Source organism: Lepisma saccharinum, chromosome 29 (assembly GCF_977018435.1).
Source record: "Lepisma saccharinum chromosome 29, izLepSacc3.1, whole genome shotgun sequence".
Taxonomy (NCBI): Eukaryota; Metazoa; Arthropoda; class Insecta; order Zygentoma; family Lepismatidae; genus Lepisma; species Lepisma saccharinum.
The window spans coordinates 21250386-21271816 of NC_139257.1; the positions used below are offsets into that span (position 1 = coordinate 21250386).

Below are 21431 nucleotides of genomic sequence, written 5' to 3' on the forward strand. Positions count from 1 at the left end.
CAAGGCTTAATGGTGTTATAATTGATACAGGGTGGTTCAAAAAGGACTTTACAACTTTGTAAGTGAACAAAAAATTATTCATAAAAGTTACAGAATTGGTTGTGGGGTCATTTTGTAATGAAATACACCAATTTTTAGCTAAAAAGCTATTTCAGTTCAATATGGCTTTCACTGGTAATATGGCAGACATCCCATCTGAAGTCTATTGCTTGCCAAACCTGCAGCAACATATCAGGCATCACTTCTTCGACTGCAGTGTAGGTTTGTGCTCTGTCAGCTAGATTAGCAGGTGAGGGTGGAATGTACAATAGATCTTTAATGAAACCCCAAATGGCACCTAGCTCTGAAGAAGATTCTGCGAGCACTGCTTATAATATATATTCTTTTTTGTCAAACAAGTCGGGCAATTCATGTTTCTGGGAAAGTAACAGTGGCGTACGCAAGGGGGGGGGGTTGCCGGGTTTAAACCCCCCCCTTGAGCTCTTGAAATATTATGGAAAATGCTGTAGAAAAAATTAAAAAATGGCTAATTTATCACAGTCAAAGATCTGCGACAGTAATAATAATAATAATAATAATAATAATAATAATTTGGATTATTATTTCCATGCAGCATGAAGAAAAACAGAACATTCCAAACACAATCTAAGCGGCCGCAAAGTTCAATTTTGCAATTTTCTTTTGCAAAAAGTCGCGCAGTGACTCTTGCGAGAATTGTGAAAATTCCTTGCTTCGTCCTTATTGCAAACGTTCTTCCCGGTACTGATTTCACATCCCCTTGTGAACTCTCAAGTGATGCTGAGTCTACATCCACATCATTAAATAATGTCGAAGAAGTCTTTTGTGAATCACCTAGAAGGGATACATGTGTTGGAATGTCTATAAACTTACTTTACAACGAAAACATAGACTCAGTGGAATTTAGCAACATGTATTCTCGCGATTCATCATCACCCTGGGTGAGTTCCATAGGTAAAGGTAATGTAAATTCCCCCGTGTATATAGCACCGTGCCATGAAGTCACACATAGTGGTGTGGTGGGCCCCAAAGATTCTTGATCTCGAACTATTTTGCAGGTGATGTGATCAGCACCATGCTCCGGCAGCCTTCATCCCCCAAGGTTGCTCTCAGATACCCATAGGCTGGGTGCGGAGACAAGGCTGGATAAATTCCAACCAATTCCGGGAATCGAACCCGGATATCCCACGAAGTTGTCAGACTAGACCAGCGCGGCTCCTTGAATGAGTTTCATATTTCGATTATTTCAATAAATTTAATATATTTGCTTGTTTTTATGGATTTTCTTCACACTTAAAATGTCTCACTTATCATATACAAATAACCGTTGACTAGACAATTATTTTGAAACAAAAGAATTGTAATTTTGTTCTATTTCTTTCATAAATAGCAGCTGCATTAGTAGTAATTAAACTAATTAATTAATTATAAGAATTATTAATTAATTTATTATTATTATTAATTAATTAAAGTATAATAAAACAATGTTAATGTGAATTTGTAGAAAGTTTTCGAGATAACACCCCCCTTGATGAAATCCTGCGTACGCTACTGGAAAGTAAGATAAAGTAGTGGTAAAAATTCAGAGGCAATACAAGTTTTTCTTTTTTCTTTTCCAAGATAAGGTGTAAGTATTTTTTCAACAAGCTCCTTAACAACGATTTTCTTCTGACTGTAGAACACATACCATACTGGGGTGGCCACTCTAAGATCATGATAAAATGTAGCTATAATTCCCAGTTTTCAAGGTGAACTTTCCAAACATTTAGGGGTACAAGCAGATGCTTTCTCCATTTTAACTAGGGCTGAACCAATACCGATGTATCGATATCGGAAAGTATTGGTTGGAATTTATTTACTGATACCGGCCAATACTTTTCCAACATAATGTCGCACGACACTTTCACGGTGTCCAATTATACTTGAAATTACTCAAAATTCTAAGTTTCTTTCTATTTTGCACCAATTCTGTGTCAAAAATTGAATTTTGTAATAACATAACATTTAATTTAATAGTCTGACATAATTCTTGAATATTTTAAGCAAACGTGTTGGTAAATTCATGGAAACACTTAATATCAAGCAATATCTTGAAAAACTTCCCATTCTTTCCAGCACCAGTATCGGTGGGAATCGGTGCGAGTATCAGCATCGGTTCAAAGTGATATTGGCTCAGCCCTAATTTCAACCTTACGTATTACCGCCTCTCACCACACACACATATACAAACAAAGCATTTTAACAATATACAGGATCTCTCTCATTTCATTGTATCCAAAACTTCTAATTCAATCTGGTTAAACAGTATTTATACTAGGGATGGGTCGATATGAAATTTTGGGTGATACCGATAAAGTACCGATATACAATTTACCGATACCGATATTCTACCGATCCGATATAAAATTAGAAATGGTCCTTGAAGAACCTGAAAGGTACACAGACCTCTTTAATAAATGTGTGTTTCAAGGTGACTGCAGTGCAAGATAAATTGCATATTTAGACATTTACTTCTTTAGAAAATAGGGCATGGATATTATCCATAAAAATTACAACAAAATGGCAGAATTTTGCACTAAATTATCAGATAATAATCGATATATCGGATCGGTAAAATAATCAGTAATTTTACCGATAAACCGATATGCCTATATTGGCTGATACCGATAGAGTACCGATTAATCGGTCCCATCCCTAATTTATACAAAATATTTAATTTATGGTGCGTAGTTTACATTTGCCATTTCACATACTCAGACCTGAAATGCATCTACAAACACAAGTCAAAAATGTTATGCGATAAACTAAACTATAAAAAATTGTTGATTGTATAAGAATTTCAAACTTAAATTTAACTAATCAACTTCAAGATATCTTGCAATAATTTCCATCTGTCAGATTGTTCTTGCAAAGGACGCTAACTAAATAAACAGATTGAGAGAATTCTGTTTTCATTTTCCATGCATCTTTCATTTCTTTCCTCGATAAAAACAAAGGCTCAACTCTGAAAAACTTGTGTCAGGGCATTCATAAATATGTATACATCAGCGGCGTAGTGCCCACGTAAGGCTTGTAAGTCCACCTTACAAGTTGAAATTATTGAAGAAAAAGTATTTCATTCCCGTATTTATCGCTTGAACACACATCAGACTTCAAGTAGAACTTTTAACGAAACAATTGAGGACTTGTTTTGATTCGAGTTGTTTCTCTGTAAGGCTTCTTGAGAGAACTTACGTGCGAGTGAATGGAAGAAATGATTTGGACTCGCCCATGGCGGGTGTGTTTGCTTATGTAGTATCTTCTCAACCAATGACAGGGCGCCCCGATCCTCATGCACTGTAATGCGCATTACTAACTGGCGAGATTTGTCCTCGCTGCGTCTGTTTGCCACGGTCGGAAGAGAACCAAGAAAATCGACTCCCGTGTTGTTTCAACAACGCTTGATGGGAGGTGTAGCTAACAAAACGGGTGTCATTTTAAATGTGTAAACTAACTATTAAGTTCACAAAGAGATGGTTTAATATTGGATATTACCCTCATTAGAAGCAGCGAGGAGGAATGTCTGGCAATCCTAGATCCGGCAGCGCCCGCAAAGTTAGGACCCTGCATGATATGCTTTTCAAAATGTGCGCAAATATCGTAACCATGATAATGAGTAATATTCTCGAATGCATTGCATTTGCAAATTGTATCCTAAGCATTTCCCTCAAATGGCTTTTAGTGAAAGAAAAAGAATAATAAGAATAAAAATATGACATGTGTCCTTATGCGAAATTTGTCAATTGCTACCAGTTGAAAGTTGAGCTACAGGTAATTTATTCTGAAGCCGAATATCGAGTAAAGAGTGTGTTTGAACTTCATGAGTACTTGTGTACTACCAATTTGAATGAAGCTGTTGAACAAGTGTACAAACTAACAGAATTCTTCCTCACTGTTCCTGCCTCAAGCTCGTTGGTGGAAAAGTAGTTTTCTGCACTGAAGAGGATTCATACATTTCAACGCAGCACACAGATTCAGGCAAGGAAAACTGACTTGGGACTAATATCCATTGAAAAGGAGCTGCCAAAGACATTGACCAGAAACTCCCAATTCTACGATGACGTGATGGATGTCTTCAGACTAAAGGATCATCGGATCGAGTTACAGTATAAATGAGAATTTTCATTAAGTAATACATACATATGCTATTATTGTTAACATAAAGTGTGTGCATTTTGTGTTTGAAATCGAGTATGCAGATGCATGACTTACATTCAAATAGATTCTATTTAGTTAAAATATCTTTGGGTTTTCTTTATCCAATATTCAGATCAGGTTTATCTAAGGAAGCCTTACACCTTTCATAGAAGCACGCTACGCCACTGGTATACATTCGAAGGGATTTGGATTAATAAAAGTTGCATTTTTCACGTCTACGGAGAAAAATTCATGCAGAATTTGTGCATAATTCCTTGAGCCATAATTCATGCAGACTTTCCGGAATTCAAGTACTTCCCGATGAGTAGCTAAGCCACCGTGCATACTTTCTTAAATGAGAGTAATCAGAAAAATCTTTAGGACAGGTATGATACTCACTTGATTTGAACGTGGGGTCCTTTGTGAGCTTTTCCTGCAAGTCTCTAATGTCATACCATCCTGGCAGAAACACGAGAATGGCTCCCTCACCCTCATTCAGGCAAATGTGCTTAATCAGGAGAAAGACCAAATCAAGAGATAGTCTCTCAGCTCCTTGCTTTTGTAGGCTGTCTATTACGTGCTTCGAATACTTTCCTTCCGCTTCTAGTTTTCTGGAATAGGTATTTACCATTATAAACTGTTTTCATAATTGGAAAAAGAGAGACGCGGTAGTATATAAATATGGAGAAACTAGTACTCACTTCTATCCGCGAAGCTGTTTTTCTTTAATTAATTGCTGTACTGTACAGAAAGTTCCAATGAGGATGGTGGCAGTGGCCACTGAAATTAATCGAAGAAGAAAAAACAGCTTCGCGAATAAAAGTGAGTAATAGTTTCTCCGTATTTATGAACTGTTTGTTCTTGCTTTAACGTATATTTGATCTTTATAACTTCTTTTCTTTTCCTGTAAACATTGCTGTGCCATTCTCTGCTTGCATCGAAGAACAGAGCAGTGATCCAGTCTTTGTGGCCTCAAGTTATACCAGGAGCCATAGGCGTAACTTGGCAGGGGTAAGGGCACTCCCCCCCCCCCAAAAAAAAATGCAATTTCAAATTTACAACTTAATGGTACTTTTGTTAACTTCCTCGGACCTGAGAAGCAAGGTAATGAGTAACTTTTATGATTTTTGTAAAATTGAACAGTTTTTGGCAAAATAGTTGTGGATTTTTATGGGATCGATTTTTTTTTACTCTACGCCCCCTCCCCCAAACTTAGGTCCCAAGTTACACCCATGTCAATGGCCAAAATCCACCGAAGACTCTTTACTATGCACCACAGAATGTATCAAAATGTGGGGAAAATGCTTGAATAGTTTAAGAAGTTAAAACATGAAAGAGGAGCATGACACCCCTTCACATCTACCATTCGTCAAGTCCATGCCATGACTCTAACAAAACATTAAGTGCTTATCACTGAAGGCAAGTTATCTGAATATTAGTCCTCCATATTGTAATGCAAGAATGAAACTTGAGACTTGGACAATGACAGAGAGAGACAAAAGAAAGATGCAGGCAGTGAAGATGAAATTTTTAAGGAGTATATTGGGGAAGACTAGAAGGGATAGAATAAGGAATGAGGAGATCCGACAGACAGTGGGTGTGGTGAACTTCAGGACAGGACGGATCAGGCACAGATGAGATGGTTTGGACACATGAAGAGGATGGATTCAGAAAGACTACCAGTAAGAGCGTACAATGCACAAGGATTGGGAATAAGGCCAAGGGGGAGACCAAGATGTAGAGGAGAGTGTAAGGAGAAGAGGACAAGATTGGAACACCGTGGAAAGAGAGGAGTGGTGGAAGACCAGGAAAAAATCGAGAGGCTTGACTTCCAGCCAGAGGCAGGAAACTGCGAAGGATGATGATGATTGTAATGTAAGTTTACAGGACTCTTGTTGGGAAATGCAATGGTATGAGACGGGTAGGAAGGCCAAGACGAAGATGGATGGATAATGTTGAGATGGACCTAAAGGAAATCGGTAAGTACGGAAAAATTGGATTGATCTAGCACAGGATAGGGACAGATGGAAGGCTTGTGTTGCTGCTGCCATAAACTTTCGGGTTTAAGAAGACTAAAGAGTTAGCCTACAGTGGATTGTGGCCCGTGGCACACCTTCCAACCATAAAAAAGAATCACTGCTCGCCATTTTTGGTACAAAGGTGGAGTGGCAAGGCCATGTTTGCCATGCAAAAAGAAGACAGGAAAATGAGAGATGACGGTTCACTATAGCAATTATAAATGTACACTCTAGTGACACACACATGTAAAAGCCAGTACCAGTAAAGAAAATTAGAGCAAAAGTATGGGTAATTATTAAATAACCCTACAATTACTCTTTAACCCATCCGCTTACCATTTAAATGCCAATTTTGTTACCATGAAATACCATTTAAATTTGGCTATCTCCCGTGAAGGTTGCACAGCAAGACAAGATGTCAAATACTGTTTAAACTATCCAAGCAATTTACGTGAAAATTTTATATATTGAAGTGGAAGTATAGTAATAAGTAGAGCCCGGAAGTTCAGGCATTTATTTTCGTTAAAATGGGCAGGCAAAAAGGCATTTATAATGTGGTAAATAGGCACTAAAAATGAAAAAAAAGGCAAAATAAACCAAAAAAAGGCACATTTAGAAGTCGCTTACTTTTATCTATAATTTCCGGCAAAATGTTAAAATCTAAATTGGGAAGAGCATTTCAATTTTCTCCGTCTTGATTGCACATAACTACAAGGTGCTTTTTAATTCTCAACATTCATGGATAGTCGTCTGTCAGAGAGAATGTTTTTCATAATAGAATATGATCTTTCTACTTCGACAGAAGTTATTGGAGCATACATATAACAAGCTAATGTAGCTGGACTCATTTTGGTAACAGCATTTTCACCTTTTAGAATATCACAAATTGTTTTCAATTGTTTCAAGTCCTCATTTGCACTCACTACCCGTTTGCACTTTTCCGCAACAGCTGACCCCTTTTCTCCTGGCACTTCCATCATCTGCTGCATGGATTCCTTGAAGATTTTCATGGATGCTATAATTGTAATTGTCTCTGGCAATGCACCATAATGTGCAAAAGTAAACTTGAATAGCACAGGAGTTTTTTCACTTCACGAATTGAAGCCGCTTCATTTTCTGGAAGAGCATCGATCACCTCACTGATTTTTTGAAGGATGTTAGCATAATATATAGCTGCTGATATCCAGGTTCCCTATCTTGTCAAGACTGGTTGCTGAGGTAAACTAAGCTCAATCGCAACTTCCTGAAATTTTCGGGTTCAAGAGGGAGATTTCAGAAATATTTTCTTTGTGTTCGAAATCAACCTGTCCACTTCAGCAGTCAATCATGCACAAGAAATGTTAACCGAAAGGCAATATCCTGACTCAGCATGAAATACTTTTTTCTCACACTTTTCTCCTTCAGCAATGTTGAAACATGCGTGAGTTCAATATTACTTAAATAAGGCGAAAATTATTCACATAATAAACGGAAGAAAAATAAATGCCAACAACGTTTTTTGGGAGAAAAATAATTTATATACACATTTCTTTTTAAAAAAAATGTCAAATTTCATTGAAAAAGGCAAAAAAAAAGGCATTATAATTAAAAATAGGCAGTGGGGTCGCAAATAGGCAAAATAGGCAAAATGAAAAGGCTTCCAAAACATTCGAAACAACATAAGAAACATATATCCGGAAAAATTTTATCAATATATGCAGTAGATAAAAAGAAGCATTTTGCCAAACTTCCGGACTCTAGTAATAAGTATGCACATATGCAGTTTACTTGAAAGATAATTAGAAACTCACCTAATAAATTTGATCACACACATCATTGCATTCCATTTCCATTCCTCAACCTTTTATATTTTTCCTGCCACAGCCACCTCTTCCTCACTTTCACTACATTCTTCAATTTCACTAACATAAAATGAACCCCTGTGTTCATCTCCCCTTCCAAAATCCACATTTTCCTTTTCATCGCTATCGAAAAGCAACTTTTCAATCGCAGAATCATCTACAACATTCTTATGCAACATGTTTGCAAGACGTAACAAATGAAGGTTTGTTTACATGAGAAATTACTGAACAAAACACGCTTGAAATGGTATGAAAAACTTAGCAGCACAAACATACACGTCATAGATTTGAAAGATCATACAACCTCTGCCATCTATTGAATGAAAAAGGAACTACATGATGAAAATCGGGAACCCGTCGATTCGACGACTAGGTATGGGAAGCAAACGTCTGGTCAGGCCGTCGATTCGACGACTAGGTAAGCGGATGGGTTAATGTACCAACTGACAAAAATGAACAGCCTACCCGATGGGGCACTGGTAACATCTTCGACTTGTAATCAAGGGGTCCCAGGTTCAATACCCGGCACATAGTGGTTCGGATCCCACTTTAAACTGTAGGTCCAGTCCTGATTAGCCTTACTGTGCATAAAGTGGACTTAAAATACCAACTCAACTTGACAACAATGAAGCACGTAAGCAAATACAATGCAAATTATACATATTCTTGACAACGGCAGCAGGTGACTGAATTAGGAGGAGGGCTGGTAGGAAAAAAATGGGGTAATAGAGAAAATTAAATTAATAGTTACACATACTAGATCAATAGTAATACATACTTCTTAGGAAATGGAGGTTTCTAATAAAACACACACTAATAAGTATGCCTAACTATTGCCATTTTTCTAAATTTTTTCCTACTTACTCTTCATCCGATTCAGCAGCTGCTGGCCATCATTTGATATCATTACATTTCAATTTGGTGCATTATCAAGTTTGATAAAAATTTTAAAAGTCATCCATAATTACAACAAACTTTGATCATTATTTGTCTGAATACTTACTTTATGTATGGTTCCAGATGATTCACATACATTTCGTATTCTTCTTTATTCTTGTGCTTAGGATGCATGCTTTGTGGCAAGCCCTCAAATTTATAACTACAAAAACAGAAAATTTCACAATAATGTAGCATAATAATAATAATAAACTTATTTTTTCAATAACTTTTGAACTTATTTAAATGGATATAAGGCACGTACATGCAAGAACATATTGTGATTATTGACTTAGTTGATTTCATGATCTTGACTGCAAAAAAATATCAACTTCTTTTTCTTATGAATAGAGGCATGCATATTTCATTTTTGACGAAAATGCAAAATGTGAAATAACACATTGTAATGTCAATTTTTCATGTCTCTGAAAGGTGTATTTTACTATCCTTTTCTGTCACAAAATGAACTGCACAATGCGAAATGGACTTCTAAACAAGAAATTTCGAGTTTATTTACCAACGTGACACTTTTTGAAGTTTAAATTATCTGTTCGTTATGTAATTCACGGAAAACTGATTAATTCTGCTGTAAATAACAGAAGCAAGAATGGACCCTTTTATACAGGAATAAACTTAATATATTACTTGGAAATGTACTATTAGAAGGGAAATGTTTATTTTGTGTAATAAGTGCAGTTTCTAAAACATATTTAGGTTTCAATTTTATAACCAAAATGTCATTTCACATACCACTTTTGATCTGATTTTTCACTGCTATAACAATGAAATACTATTTTATTTATCGCTTTCGAACCCGAAATTGACCGTTTTTGTACCGAAATTTTTTCTTTATTTACCAAAAATATGTGCCTCTACTTATGAAACAAAAAATGTGAAATTCCACTTATATATAATTTCATCTTTACCCTGTGATTTCTAGAGCATCCTCAAGATAATATTCCTTCACTGGAAATAATTCTCCTGGAATATTAATGTAAGGGCAGTTCCCAAAGTAATCTGAAAATGCTTCTGCATTTATAGTTGCACTCATCAGTATCACTTTCAAGTCTGGTCGCTGAAAATACAAGACATATACATATATACACAATTCACAGATCAATTTAAAAAGAAAAACATTTAGTTTACAACCTGATTTATAAAAAGGCTGTCGCAGAGAAGGTGAGACAAAATTCTGTATAGGAAAACAGCGAACTCCATTGGCTAGCAAATGTACTAGGGTGAAAATTTGGTTCATTAGCTGTCGATTGAGACCAAAATGAGCGCAATAGATCAAAAAGTCGTGACTGCGTAGCAGTTAAAAGACTAGCATGTACATGGACCCCTCCAAGAATCATTAAAATGAAACAAAAAAATTACAAACCACAATTTTTTTATTCAGAATCATCCATATTGAGTAGACATACATCCTTTTCAAAATAGGCAAAATTGACAGCTAAGCAAGCGTTCATACGCTCCTGCCACTTTGTGAATGTCTTTGAAAATTCGTCGTCAGGTAGCGAACTGAAGAAAACTTGCGCTGAGGTGATCACTTCTTTGTTCGTCATGAAATGACGACCACGTAAAGTGGCCTTTAAAAGTGAAAATAGCCAAAAATCGCAGGGTGCAAGGTCCGCGCTGTATGCTGTATGCGGGAAAATTTCAATTTTTCTCTTCGTCACGTAATCCTGAAAAGCCAGAGCGGTATGCGGGCATGCGTTATCGTGGCGCAATATGAAGGAGTTCTTCAAGTGTGGCCTCTTTTTTGCTACGTGCTGGTGCAGAGTCTCAGTCTGTCTTGATCGGCATATGCCTGTTGAAACATTGCATATGTTTCTGCAGCACTTTTCCCTAAACGCCAACAAACTTTTATGGCATGTCGCTGTTCATCTTGAATACTCATCACGAAAAGCAATGTTATACGAGGTTCACTATTTATATTTTGAGCCTAACAATGAAAAACAGGAATTTGGCATTGAAAACTGCTTTATTGTTTTTCGAAGTATTCTCCTTTATGGTCAATACACTTTTGCATTCGTTCGAACCATTTGTCAAAGCAGTTTTTCAAATCTTCTTGAGTCACCTCCATAATATGGTTTTTGAACGCATCAACGGCATCTTCCGCCGACGAAAATCATTGTCCATGTAATTTATTCTTGACATTCAGGAACAAGAAGAAGTCATTGGGTGCCAAATCAGGACTGTACGGCGGATGACCCATCAATTCGATTTTTTGACTGTTCATAAAGTCGGTTGTTAGACGAGATGTGTGACAGCTAGCATTGTCTTGATGAAGAATGATCCGACGGCGTTTGTTTGTTTTCCGTATTTGACCGAAGACCTCTGGCAAACAAATTGATGTGTACCATTCAGAGTTGACCGTTCTACGTTCCTCTAAAGGCACAGTTGCCACATGACCAGTTTTCCCGAAAAAACAGGCGACCATTTGTTTCGATGTGCTTCGAGCGCAAACAACTTTTGTTGGATTGGGTTCACCTTGAAACACCCATACAGTCGACTGCTGTTTACGTTCCGGCTCATATGCATATATCCATGATTCGTCATCTGTTACAATCTTATATACGTCTTTTGAAGCACCTCAATTGTATTTATTGAGCATTTGTTTGCACCAATTGACGCGAGCGTCTTTTTGAGTTTTTGTCAAATTTTGTGGGATCCAACGAGAACATACCTTTCTCACAGCTAAATGATCATGTAATATTTTATATATGCTGGTGGAACTAATGCCTATGGTTGCCTCAATCTCACAGTATGTCACATGACGATCTTGCAGTATTAGATTTTGCACAGCATCAATGTTTTCTTGAACAACAGTTGATTTTCGACGACCTTCGCGAATCTCGTCGGTGAGCGAATGGCGGTCACGATTAAATTCGTTATACCAGCGTTTCACAGTGGCAAAGGATGGGGCTTCATCGCCAAATGTGGAAGTAAGTTGATCGGTGCACTCTTGTCTTGATAATCCACGTCGAAAATCGTAAAAAATCATTGCACGAAAATGTTCACGAGTTAATTCCATTTTATTGTTGTCGCGCAATCTCCAAGGCAACATAAACAACACAAATCAAGCTATTGACAAAACATTTTAAGTATGTTATGGTCAATAATGCCAGACGATTCCGTGCAAACATCAAATCGCGCCTAACTTCAATCAGTGTTGCCAAGGCCAAAATATAAATAGTGGCCCTCATACACAAAAACTTGGAGGGGAAACGAAACATGTTCCACGTAAATTAACACAGCTGCTCACTAACGTGGTTTCGCAACATGTGACAACTTGCTACGGAAACAGAATGAGTCATCCTACACAACGCGACTAGTTCCGAAACCATAGGCAGTGTTGCCAAGCCAGGAAAAAATCTGTCTCACCTTCTCTGCGACAGCCTTTGTATGTATCTCCATCTTCTTAATGTACAGGGCGAGTCATAAATATTGCTACACATTTGAGGTAAATGTAATGTGTTCTTGCACAATGTAGAGGGAGGTGGTGAATGGTATATTAAATTGAAACTCCATTTTATCATTTCAGATAAGAGTCAGGCACTTGTGCTTAAGTTGTTAGACAAGATGGCTCTGAACATGCAGCGGCAAGATACAGTTGCAGCATGGGAAATTATATACCAGAATGATCCCGAGACTGCCGAGACGTGATTTTAATGTAATATTGTTGTCGTTGACCATCAAATTATTGATTAGTTTAAGTCCACTGCTGTGCCCACGGACCTCACGATCATTCTGGTATACAATTGCCTATGCTGTAACTTGCTATATGTTAAGCGCCATCGTGGCTAATAATGTAAGCTCGGGCATGTCACACTTATCTGAAATGGAAAAATGAAGTATCAAGTTTAACCTTTACTCTGCCGAGGGGGTCGTCAAAAAGATACCCTGGCTTCGCCAAGGCCTTTGGAGCGAATTTTAAATTCATACACTTATTTGACAAAAAATGTTATAACTCGTACACTATTTGACCAGTCTACTTCGGGTAACTTTTGTTTTGCAGCTAAAACACAAGGGCATGCAACCGTGCAGAAATCAAAACGCCAAAGCCAATAAGAGGGGTTGGGTGGGCCACAGTCCCCAACTTTCAATCAAAAAAAATCATAAAAATGGGGAGTTTGTTTCACATATTTGATAATGTAATGCACCGAGGAACATGAAATGACTTTCATTCGGTTGAGAAAGGACCATTCTTTGAAAATAATGCTAAAGTTTGCATCCCTTTCTCAAAATAGTGGGGAAGAGGGGGCAAACTACCCATTTTTATGATTTTTTTCATTGAAAGTTGGGGGCCACGGCCCACCCAACCCCTCTTATTGGCTTTGGCATTTTGATTTCTACACGGTTGCATGCCCTGATGTTTTAGCTCCAAAACAAAAGTTACCCGAAGTAGATTGGTCAAATAGTCTACGAGTTATAACATTTTTTGTCAAATAAGTCTACGAATTTAAAATTCACGCCATCTTCCATACGTGAATTTGGAGTCAGGGGGAGGGGTGCATCCACATGACATGCCAAAGCTTCGTTTAAACCACTGTAAGTGTTTCTGATCTAACAGAACAGTATCAAGATAATAAAAAAACAGGAATTTTGTAATCAGCTGCATGGTCGAAAAATCGACCAAATTCGAGTAGGGGTTAACATACCATTCACCATTTCCCTCTACATTGTACAGTAACACACTATATTTACTTCAAACATGTAACTATATTTTTGACTCACCCTGTATATAGCCTGGAGTAAGGTTACCAGACATCCAGTTTTTCTTGGACATGTCCTACATTTTAGTCTTATGTTTGGCATCCGGGAGGAATTTGAAAATTACCAAAAATGTCCTACATTTTGAGCATCACATAATATCAATTAGGAAAATATGTATTTCAGTTGAAAAATGATAAATCATGCAAGTTACAAGTCTGTGGACTGCGCTCTCAAACTCAATAGTGAAAATTATTTTGATTCAGTCATTGCCCAAAAAGAAAAGAAAAGTTCATCATGCTACAAGCAAAACGGAAGCAATTAATGAACCAAGATTTGGGACCACATTCTGATGATATAACTGTTCAATGTCTGAACGGAATTTCTTGCCTCGGGGTTTATACTGATGGAACAAGGTGTTTCCCATTCTTATTCAATATTTTGATTGTAAAGCAGGGGGTGTAAAGAACAAAGTTATTGTACTAAACACTATCTAAGATGAAACTGCTGAAACCATTTTAAATAACGTTAATTGCTAAATGTTGAGAGACAACTTTTATTATTATCAGCCAGGGAGGATAAAAATTATGATTTTTATTAAATAAAAATAGATCTTTTTAATTTTTTTAAAAAATCACGTATTGCTTGTATGGTTTTTGGCACCATACATATATATGAGAAATACATTCAAACTCTCAAATCCTATTAGTACACATATTTCCATCCTTTGTCTATGGTAGTGGCTCCTCAAGTAAAGATGAAGTGAAATTGAAAAATAAGTGAACATAGTCATCATCTCCATGTTAAAATGCAGTTTTGTGTATCTTACAGAGATATGTGAAAATGAAATAGATGATTATGGGCTGAAACTACCTAGACTGACATTTTGTTTCTACGATTATTTTCACATTGAAATGATGTTCGATCAAATGTTATAACTGCATTTTATTATTTCGCAGAATATGATTATCCTTTTCGGTAAGTGAACAGTGATGTACACGTATTTGTTGCACTGTGATATGATGTTTGTAATTTCTTAGGCAGGTCTGTCACCATGTAATCCATTTTACGTTTCGGTCTGTAGATATTGCATACTTTCATATACATTGCATTTGAGCCTTACATAATAATATACGGAATTATTATTTAGAATTGTAATTGCATAGAGAGGTTTCCATCCATGTATAGGTTTTATGTTGGCAGTGCTGCTTACTAGTACTTTAATATAGATATGTGAATCATATAGAAATGCTTTTTCTAGTAAACGGCCCTGTAAAATATTTAAACAGTTTGATTAAAGTAAATAAAAAATATAATATACATTTTATCGTTTCTGATACTGCATATATATGAACCTACTACGGAAATGTTCATTGAGTATGTCATTGAAACTATAATAATTTCAGTAATTTTTCTTCCAGTGAAAATAAAACATTCTATTAATTGTAACTTTAAATATTTTTGTAGATTTGTACCTGAATTTTGACATCTTTTAATAATAGTTTGCAAAATATCAGCTGCCATGTTTATTTACAGTTTAATGATAATTATACTTTTCTTTTGAAAATTGCACACTTTTTTCCCTGTATCGGTATATATATTCATCTTGAATATTTAAGTCGCACCTGCATCAATATGAATATATATCAGGGTGGCGAAAGACCTGGAAAACCGGGAAAAGTCAGGGAATTTGTTGGAGGAAGGAGGGAAAGAGGGGAGGGATGGGGAGGGGAGGGAGGAGAGAGGGAGAGAGAGGGGGAGGATCTGTGTGATTCCAGTCTTATCAAAATATTCCAATTTAATTCAATTAAAGAGTACATTTTATACATAATATTTAATTTAAGGCACGGAGTTTACATTTGCCATTTCACATACTCAGACTCGAAATGCATCTACAAACACAAGTCTCAAATGTTACAAGATATACTAATCTACGAAAAATTGTTAATTGTATAAGAATTTCACACTCAAATTTACCTAATCAACTTCAAGATATATTAATATCTTCCAGTAATCTTCTGCCTGTCAGATAGATTATTCTGCAAAAGACACTAACAAAGTAAGCAGATTGAGAGAATTTTATTTTCAAAGCAGCTTTCATTTCTTTCCTCTATAAAAATAAAAGCTAAAGTGTGAAAACTTAACTCAGGAATTTATAAATATGGGATTTGGATTAATAAAAAATGCATTTTTCACGTCTACGGAGAAAAATTCACGCATAATTCCCAGAGGCAATAATTCATGCATAATTCATGGAATTCCCAGAAAGTAGTTACCCTGGATTCACATTTACTTTCCCTGGACATATATCAGAAGAGCAACACACCTCTGGACCATGGCATGTGTAACCAACCATGCCAATTTAGATTCGAACAGGTGTTAGCCCGATCTGAGTGCAGTTGCCAAGTGCCCTGCCTAAGGGTGTATCCAAGGTGTTGGGAACTCCCTCAAATTCCCTGCTCTTTGAAAATACTATGGTAGATTCAACATACTTTTCCATGAGACACCTGATATAGCATTGATTCTGTGTGTGTGCACGGTTTGTGGATTTTGAAAATAACATCCACTAAATGTTTTTTTAGTTTCATGCTGGGTAGTGATATATCAGCTGAAAATCTGACTTCAGTGACGTTTGTGTTTTTCTAGAAATAATACATGCAGAGGTGAAATACTAAAAACAAATTGCATTATGTACCAGACAGTAAAAACAAAATATTGTCAGCGAGTGAAACTCGATTTATAGAAAATGTTTATTCACTTCATGTTTTTGTTAGATTTCTTCAACGTTATCAGTTTTGATTGAGATTTGGTGTTTTAAGTCTACACTATGCACAGTAAGGCTAATCGGGACTGGACCTACAGTTTAAAGTGGGATCAGAACCCCTATGTATCTCCACCGGGTATCAAACCTGGGACCCCTTGATTACAAGGCGATGTGGCATGGGGGAGGACCAACCTTGTCAGTTAAGAGGAGCTGTCTGAGAACCATCGGAAGCAAGTGATATTTTACTTGAAGTTGAAAAAGGGGCCCTTCTTAATTGAAATCTTTTTATCTGTGAAACGGTTTTCAGTTTTACTGTACAGTTGTCAAAGTATTAATGCCCTCATCACAATTTAGCACTCTGCTATTTCTTACCAAAGACATGTCACAGAACTGCTTCAGAGACTTAGAGAGATTTCACATGAAAAGTTCAGCCAAATATTTCAAACTGGTTCTGAAAAGTATCAACAGACATTCAATTCTGAAATTACGATTATATAAAAAACTATCCTTGTACTATTATAGAGAGGGGACACGCCATTAGTCAAATCTTTCTGGATACACCCCTGGCCTTGCCAATGCTCTATGCCACCGAGGTTGGTGGTGTAGCTTTAGTGTCCTGGAGTCGGTAAAAATAACTTTCTGTGCAAATATGACAGATCGGTAAATCAATAACATATTTGCATGTAGTGCGTGTTACTCACTATATAATATAATCAATACTAAATTAGTATAAAATTGGACTTACGTGAGTGAGTATGAGGTTTTAAACAACGTTTCGGGGTACAACTGCCCCCTTCTTCAGGTTCTTATTTTCTCTAGGCACTAATCATTATGCCACGTCACGAAGTGTTAAAAAGGATTAGGTTAGAGGTTGGGTTAAGTAACACTTAAAATAATCACTGCCAACATTCCTGCTATAAACCACCAGTTAAAAATCCCGTTATAAAAAAAGTTCGCATTTCCCGTGAGACCTCTTAAAACCGGGGTCCTATAAAATCGGTAAAACACGTTCTGTTGCCCAGCCAGCCCTGGCGATCAACTCCAGTTCGAGAAGTCGTGAAGGTTATCTCCCCTCCTTTGCTGTTTCACTTTCCCCTCCATTACGTCATCATTCCAACTTGAACTCTCGTTCCACTCCGGCCGCTCGGACCACTTCCGGAGCAACATGGAATCCTATCTTTCGATCTTTTTTCATTGTTCTGTCCCATTCTTTGAAAAGTTTTACCCATTCTTCCTCTAAATTACCATCATCCCTGTTTAGTTTTATATTTCTCCTAGTGCAAATGCTCGCGGTCTCGTAGATGTTTCTATTCAATTTCTTGTCTTCTTTTCTAATAACCTCTTTCTTTGACACCTTCTTTAGTCAAAAGAACATGATTTAACTACCAGAGCAAATAATAAGTTCACATGAAAGACTCGAAAGCATACACGTGATGCCTCTCAGGGTATGGGGTAATATCTCTCTTCGTTGTTCAAACCAAATAAAAATCAACGTTAAGTTTGCACTAAGAAAAAGGAAGTCTATTTTACTTCATTGCAAACTAAATACTTATATTTCTAACATATAATCCATGTCACTCAAAGAAATCAAACTTCTTATAATTCAACTTGATCACTCTATTTCAAAAACCGAGCCCGAACTTCCAAGTCAAGACAAAAGACACTCGTAATTGCCATGGTAACAGCCCTTGCAAGATAAGTATATACAGGTTAGTCACTATTCTGACATTATCAGTGATAGGTAAATTACAGAAATTAATATTAAAGAACAATAAACATTTGCACAAGAGAAAAGATAATTAATAACAATAAATATTTATGCAATTGGAAAGGACGTGTCATCTTATTGATTATATGTTCGGATAATCCAGTTTTGGGGACTCCTTCTCTAATATCGTCCTCGTGTTCCCCCCATCTTATAAGCATGCTTCTTCCAGTTTGTCCGATATACTCTTTACCACATTCATATTTAATTCTATATATGCGTTTAGATTCCTCTGAGTTTCCTTTTCCTTTCTTTTTATATATAGTAAAATGTTTCTCTATATTCCGAGAGGCCTTCGTCCCACACCTAATCCCGTATTTCCTTACTGTTTTCTCAATTTTTGCTGATACCCCTTTAAACTACGGAATCCCTACAAAACCAACTTTCTCCATACTTTTTCTTCCCCCCCCCCCCATTGTTTCCTCATTCTTATCTATGTTTGTCCCTCTGTTGATAATTTTCTGCGCATTCCTGAGTATTCTTTTCATTTTGTTGTTCTTAAAACCATTTTTCCTTCCCACTTCCATTATCCATTCTTCTTTTTCTCTTTCCTCCTCTCCATTACATAATCTTCCTGCCCTAATGAAGAAATTAAGGACTACGTTCGTTTTAATCCTGGGTGTTCCAATTTTTTATTGATATACAGGTCCCCGGCTAACTGTTTATGATATACCCCCATTCTTCTTTTCTTACCAGTTTTGGTGATACTAAGATCCAAGAAATTAATCTTATCATCAACAATTTTTTCCCAAGTGAATTTGATCCGTTTGCCTTGCTTTCCTAACCCTTCAAATACCAATTTAGCCCTTCCTTCTGTCCTATTATTAGAATGTCATCTATGTATCTCCCATAAAATTTGATATCATCCCCAACTTGCTCCAGGGCCACCTTTTTTACATAATGCATCAAAATGCTGGCTATGATTCCGGATACCGGGTTACCCATTGCGAACCCATCCTTCTGCCTATATATGTTATCGTTAACATAGAAGTAGTTATACCCAGTTACCAGGGTGAACCACCCAATATACTCCCATGCTATTAAAATATCAACCCCTTTTTCTAACAACCATATCTGTAGGCAATCTGCAGCTTTTTCACTGGGTACATTCTGGTACAAATTAACCACATCGAAACTGATGATTTCGTTCTCTTTTTTGAGTTTTAACTTTCCTATAACTATTTTAACTTCCAAGCAGTTTTTAACGCTGAACTGTATAACTTCATTCATTTTCTTAATCTGTTTTACTAATACTTTGGCTAAACCTTATCCTGGATGTTCATACATTGGAATTATGGGTCTTAAAGGGATGCCTTCTTTGTGTGTTTTGGGTATACCAATGAAAAAAGATCGAAAGATAGGATTCCATGTTGCTCCGGACATGGTCCGAGCAGCAGGAGTGGAACGAGAGTTCAAGTTGGAATGATGACGTAATGGAGGGGAAAGTGAAACAGCAAAAGAGGGGAGATAACCTTCACGACTTCTCGAACTGGAGTTGATCGCCAGGGCTGGCTGGGCAACAGAACGTGTTTTACTGATTTTATAGGACCCCGGTTTTAAGAGGTCTCACGGGAAATGCAAACTTTTTTTATAATGGGATTTTTAACTGGTGGTTTATAGACAGGAATGTTGGCAGTGATTATTTTAAGTGTTACTTAACCCAACCTCTAACCTAATCCTTTTTAACACTTCGTGACGTGGCATAATGATTAGCACCTAGAGAAAAAAGAACCTGAAGAATGGAGCAGTTGTACCCCGAAACGTTTTCAAAACCTCATACTCACTCACGTACGTAAGTCCAATTTTATTCTAATTTAGTATTGATTATATTCTAGTAAATCAATATATGGTTACAATTAGTACCAACCACTGGCAAGAGATCCCTTATCAGTGCCATCAGACAATCTATATGAACATCCCTCTCGTGAACCTCATCAAGAATTATGTGAGAAATGTTCTTGATTTTAGGGTCAGACTGCATCCACTGAAGAACAACTCCTGTTGTGCAGTAAGTTATTGTTCCTCTCTTCTCATTGGGCAGTTCTCTGTAATAAACAAAATAACAGAGGTGGTAAAAAGGAAGTATATCTAGAGAATTGATATAGTAAGTCAAGGATTCTCATCATAAATTGTGTAAATCCTTTGTAAGTTAGGCTAATCCAGGGGTTCCCAAACTTTTCTGTTTTGTGGCACCCTTAGTGTTTCAAGATCCTTCTGCAGCACCCAAGTCAGAATGTAGGCCTAACACTTGCAACACTCAGTTAGTGTAGTTAGGCTGCTTGCCTTAAGTTAAAACATAAACACACATTTCTAGTTCAGAAACATGTAAAAAATACAAAATAAGCACATATCTGGAATAGGTGCCACTTCAGTGAAAATATCGGAAGATTTCACGGTGCCCCTGTAAGCCGGCCATGGGAAACACTGGGCTACTCCATTTTATTACATACATCTTATATAGTCACTAATTTCTTTACAAAAAATTCAGATCACAAACATCTGAATAATAAAAATTTCAATTTTTAAAAATCAAACATCTAAGCCCACATGTTGGCACAGCATTGTTTAGCTGGCCTTGTAAAAAAAACTGCACCAGCACAAAATAGTATTATTTATTAGGGAGACAGATTATATCGGTACTCTATCGATATCAGCAGATATAGCCATATCGGTAAAATTACAGATTATTTTACCAATCTGATATATCTATAAATATCTTACAATCTAGTTCAATATTGTTCCATTTTGTTATAATTTTTATGCATATAAACATATAATCTCTATTTCATATGGGCCTTCCTGATGGCTCAGTGGTAGCATAGTTGCCTTGCAACCAAGGGGTTCCGGGTTTGATATGCAGTGGATGCACATAGTTCAGTTCCCACTTTAAACTGTAGGTCCAGTTCCGATTAGCCTTAATGTGCATAAAGTGGACTTAAAACACCAACTCAATCAATCTATTCCATACGTTTTTTTCTAAGTAAGTATCTAAATATGCAGTTTCTCTTACTTTGCAAAATTTGGTTTACCTGGTAGCATACATTTATTAACAGGTCAGTGAACCATCTGGAACTACATATCGGATCAGTAGAATATTGGTTATTGGCATCGGTAAATTTTATATCGGTATCTGGCAAAAATTTCATATTGGCCCATCTATATTATTTATATATGAAATATAGATATGTTTATATTTT

General features: G+C 36.7%; 1 protein-coding gene across 1 annotated transcript in view; it reads right to left on the minus strand.

Annotated features, from left to right (window-relative positions):
- LOC145981419 (ATP-dependent DNA/RNA helicase DHX36-like) overlaps positions 1-21431 on the minus strand; it is an 80806-nt gene that overhangs the window by 30709 nt on the left and 28666 nt on the right. The window contains exons 5-8 of the mRNA XM_083114655.1: positions 20102-20279; positions 9916-10064; positions 9057-9152; positions 4594-4805 (exon numbers count right to left, since the gene is read on the minus strand). Of these exons, the coding sequence (XP_082970781.1) occupies positions 4594-4805; positions 9057-9152; positions 9916-10064; positions 20102-20279 (635 nt within the window). The remainder of the gene's footprint in view (positions 1-4593; positions 4806-9056; positions 9153-9915; positions 10065-20101; positions 20280-21431) is intronic.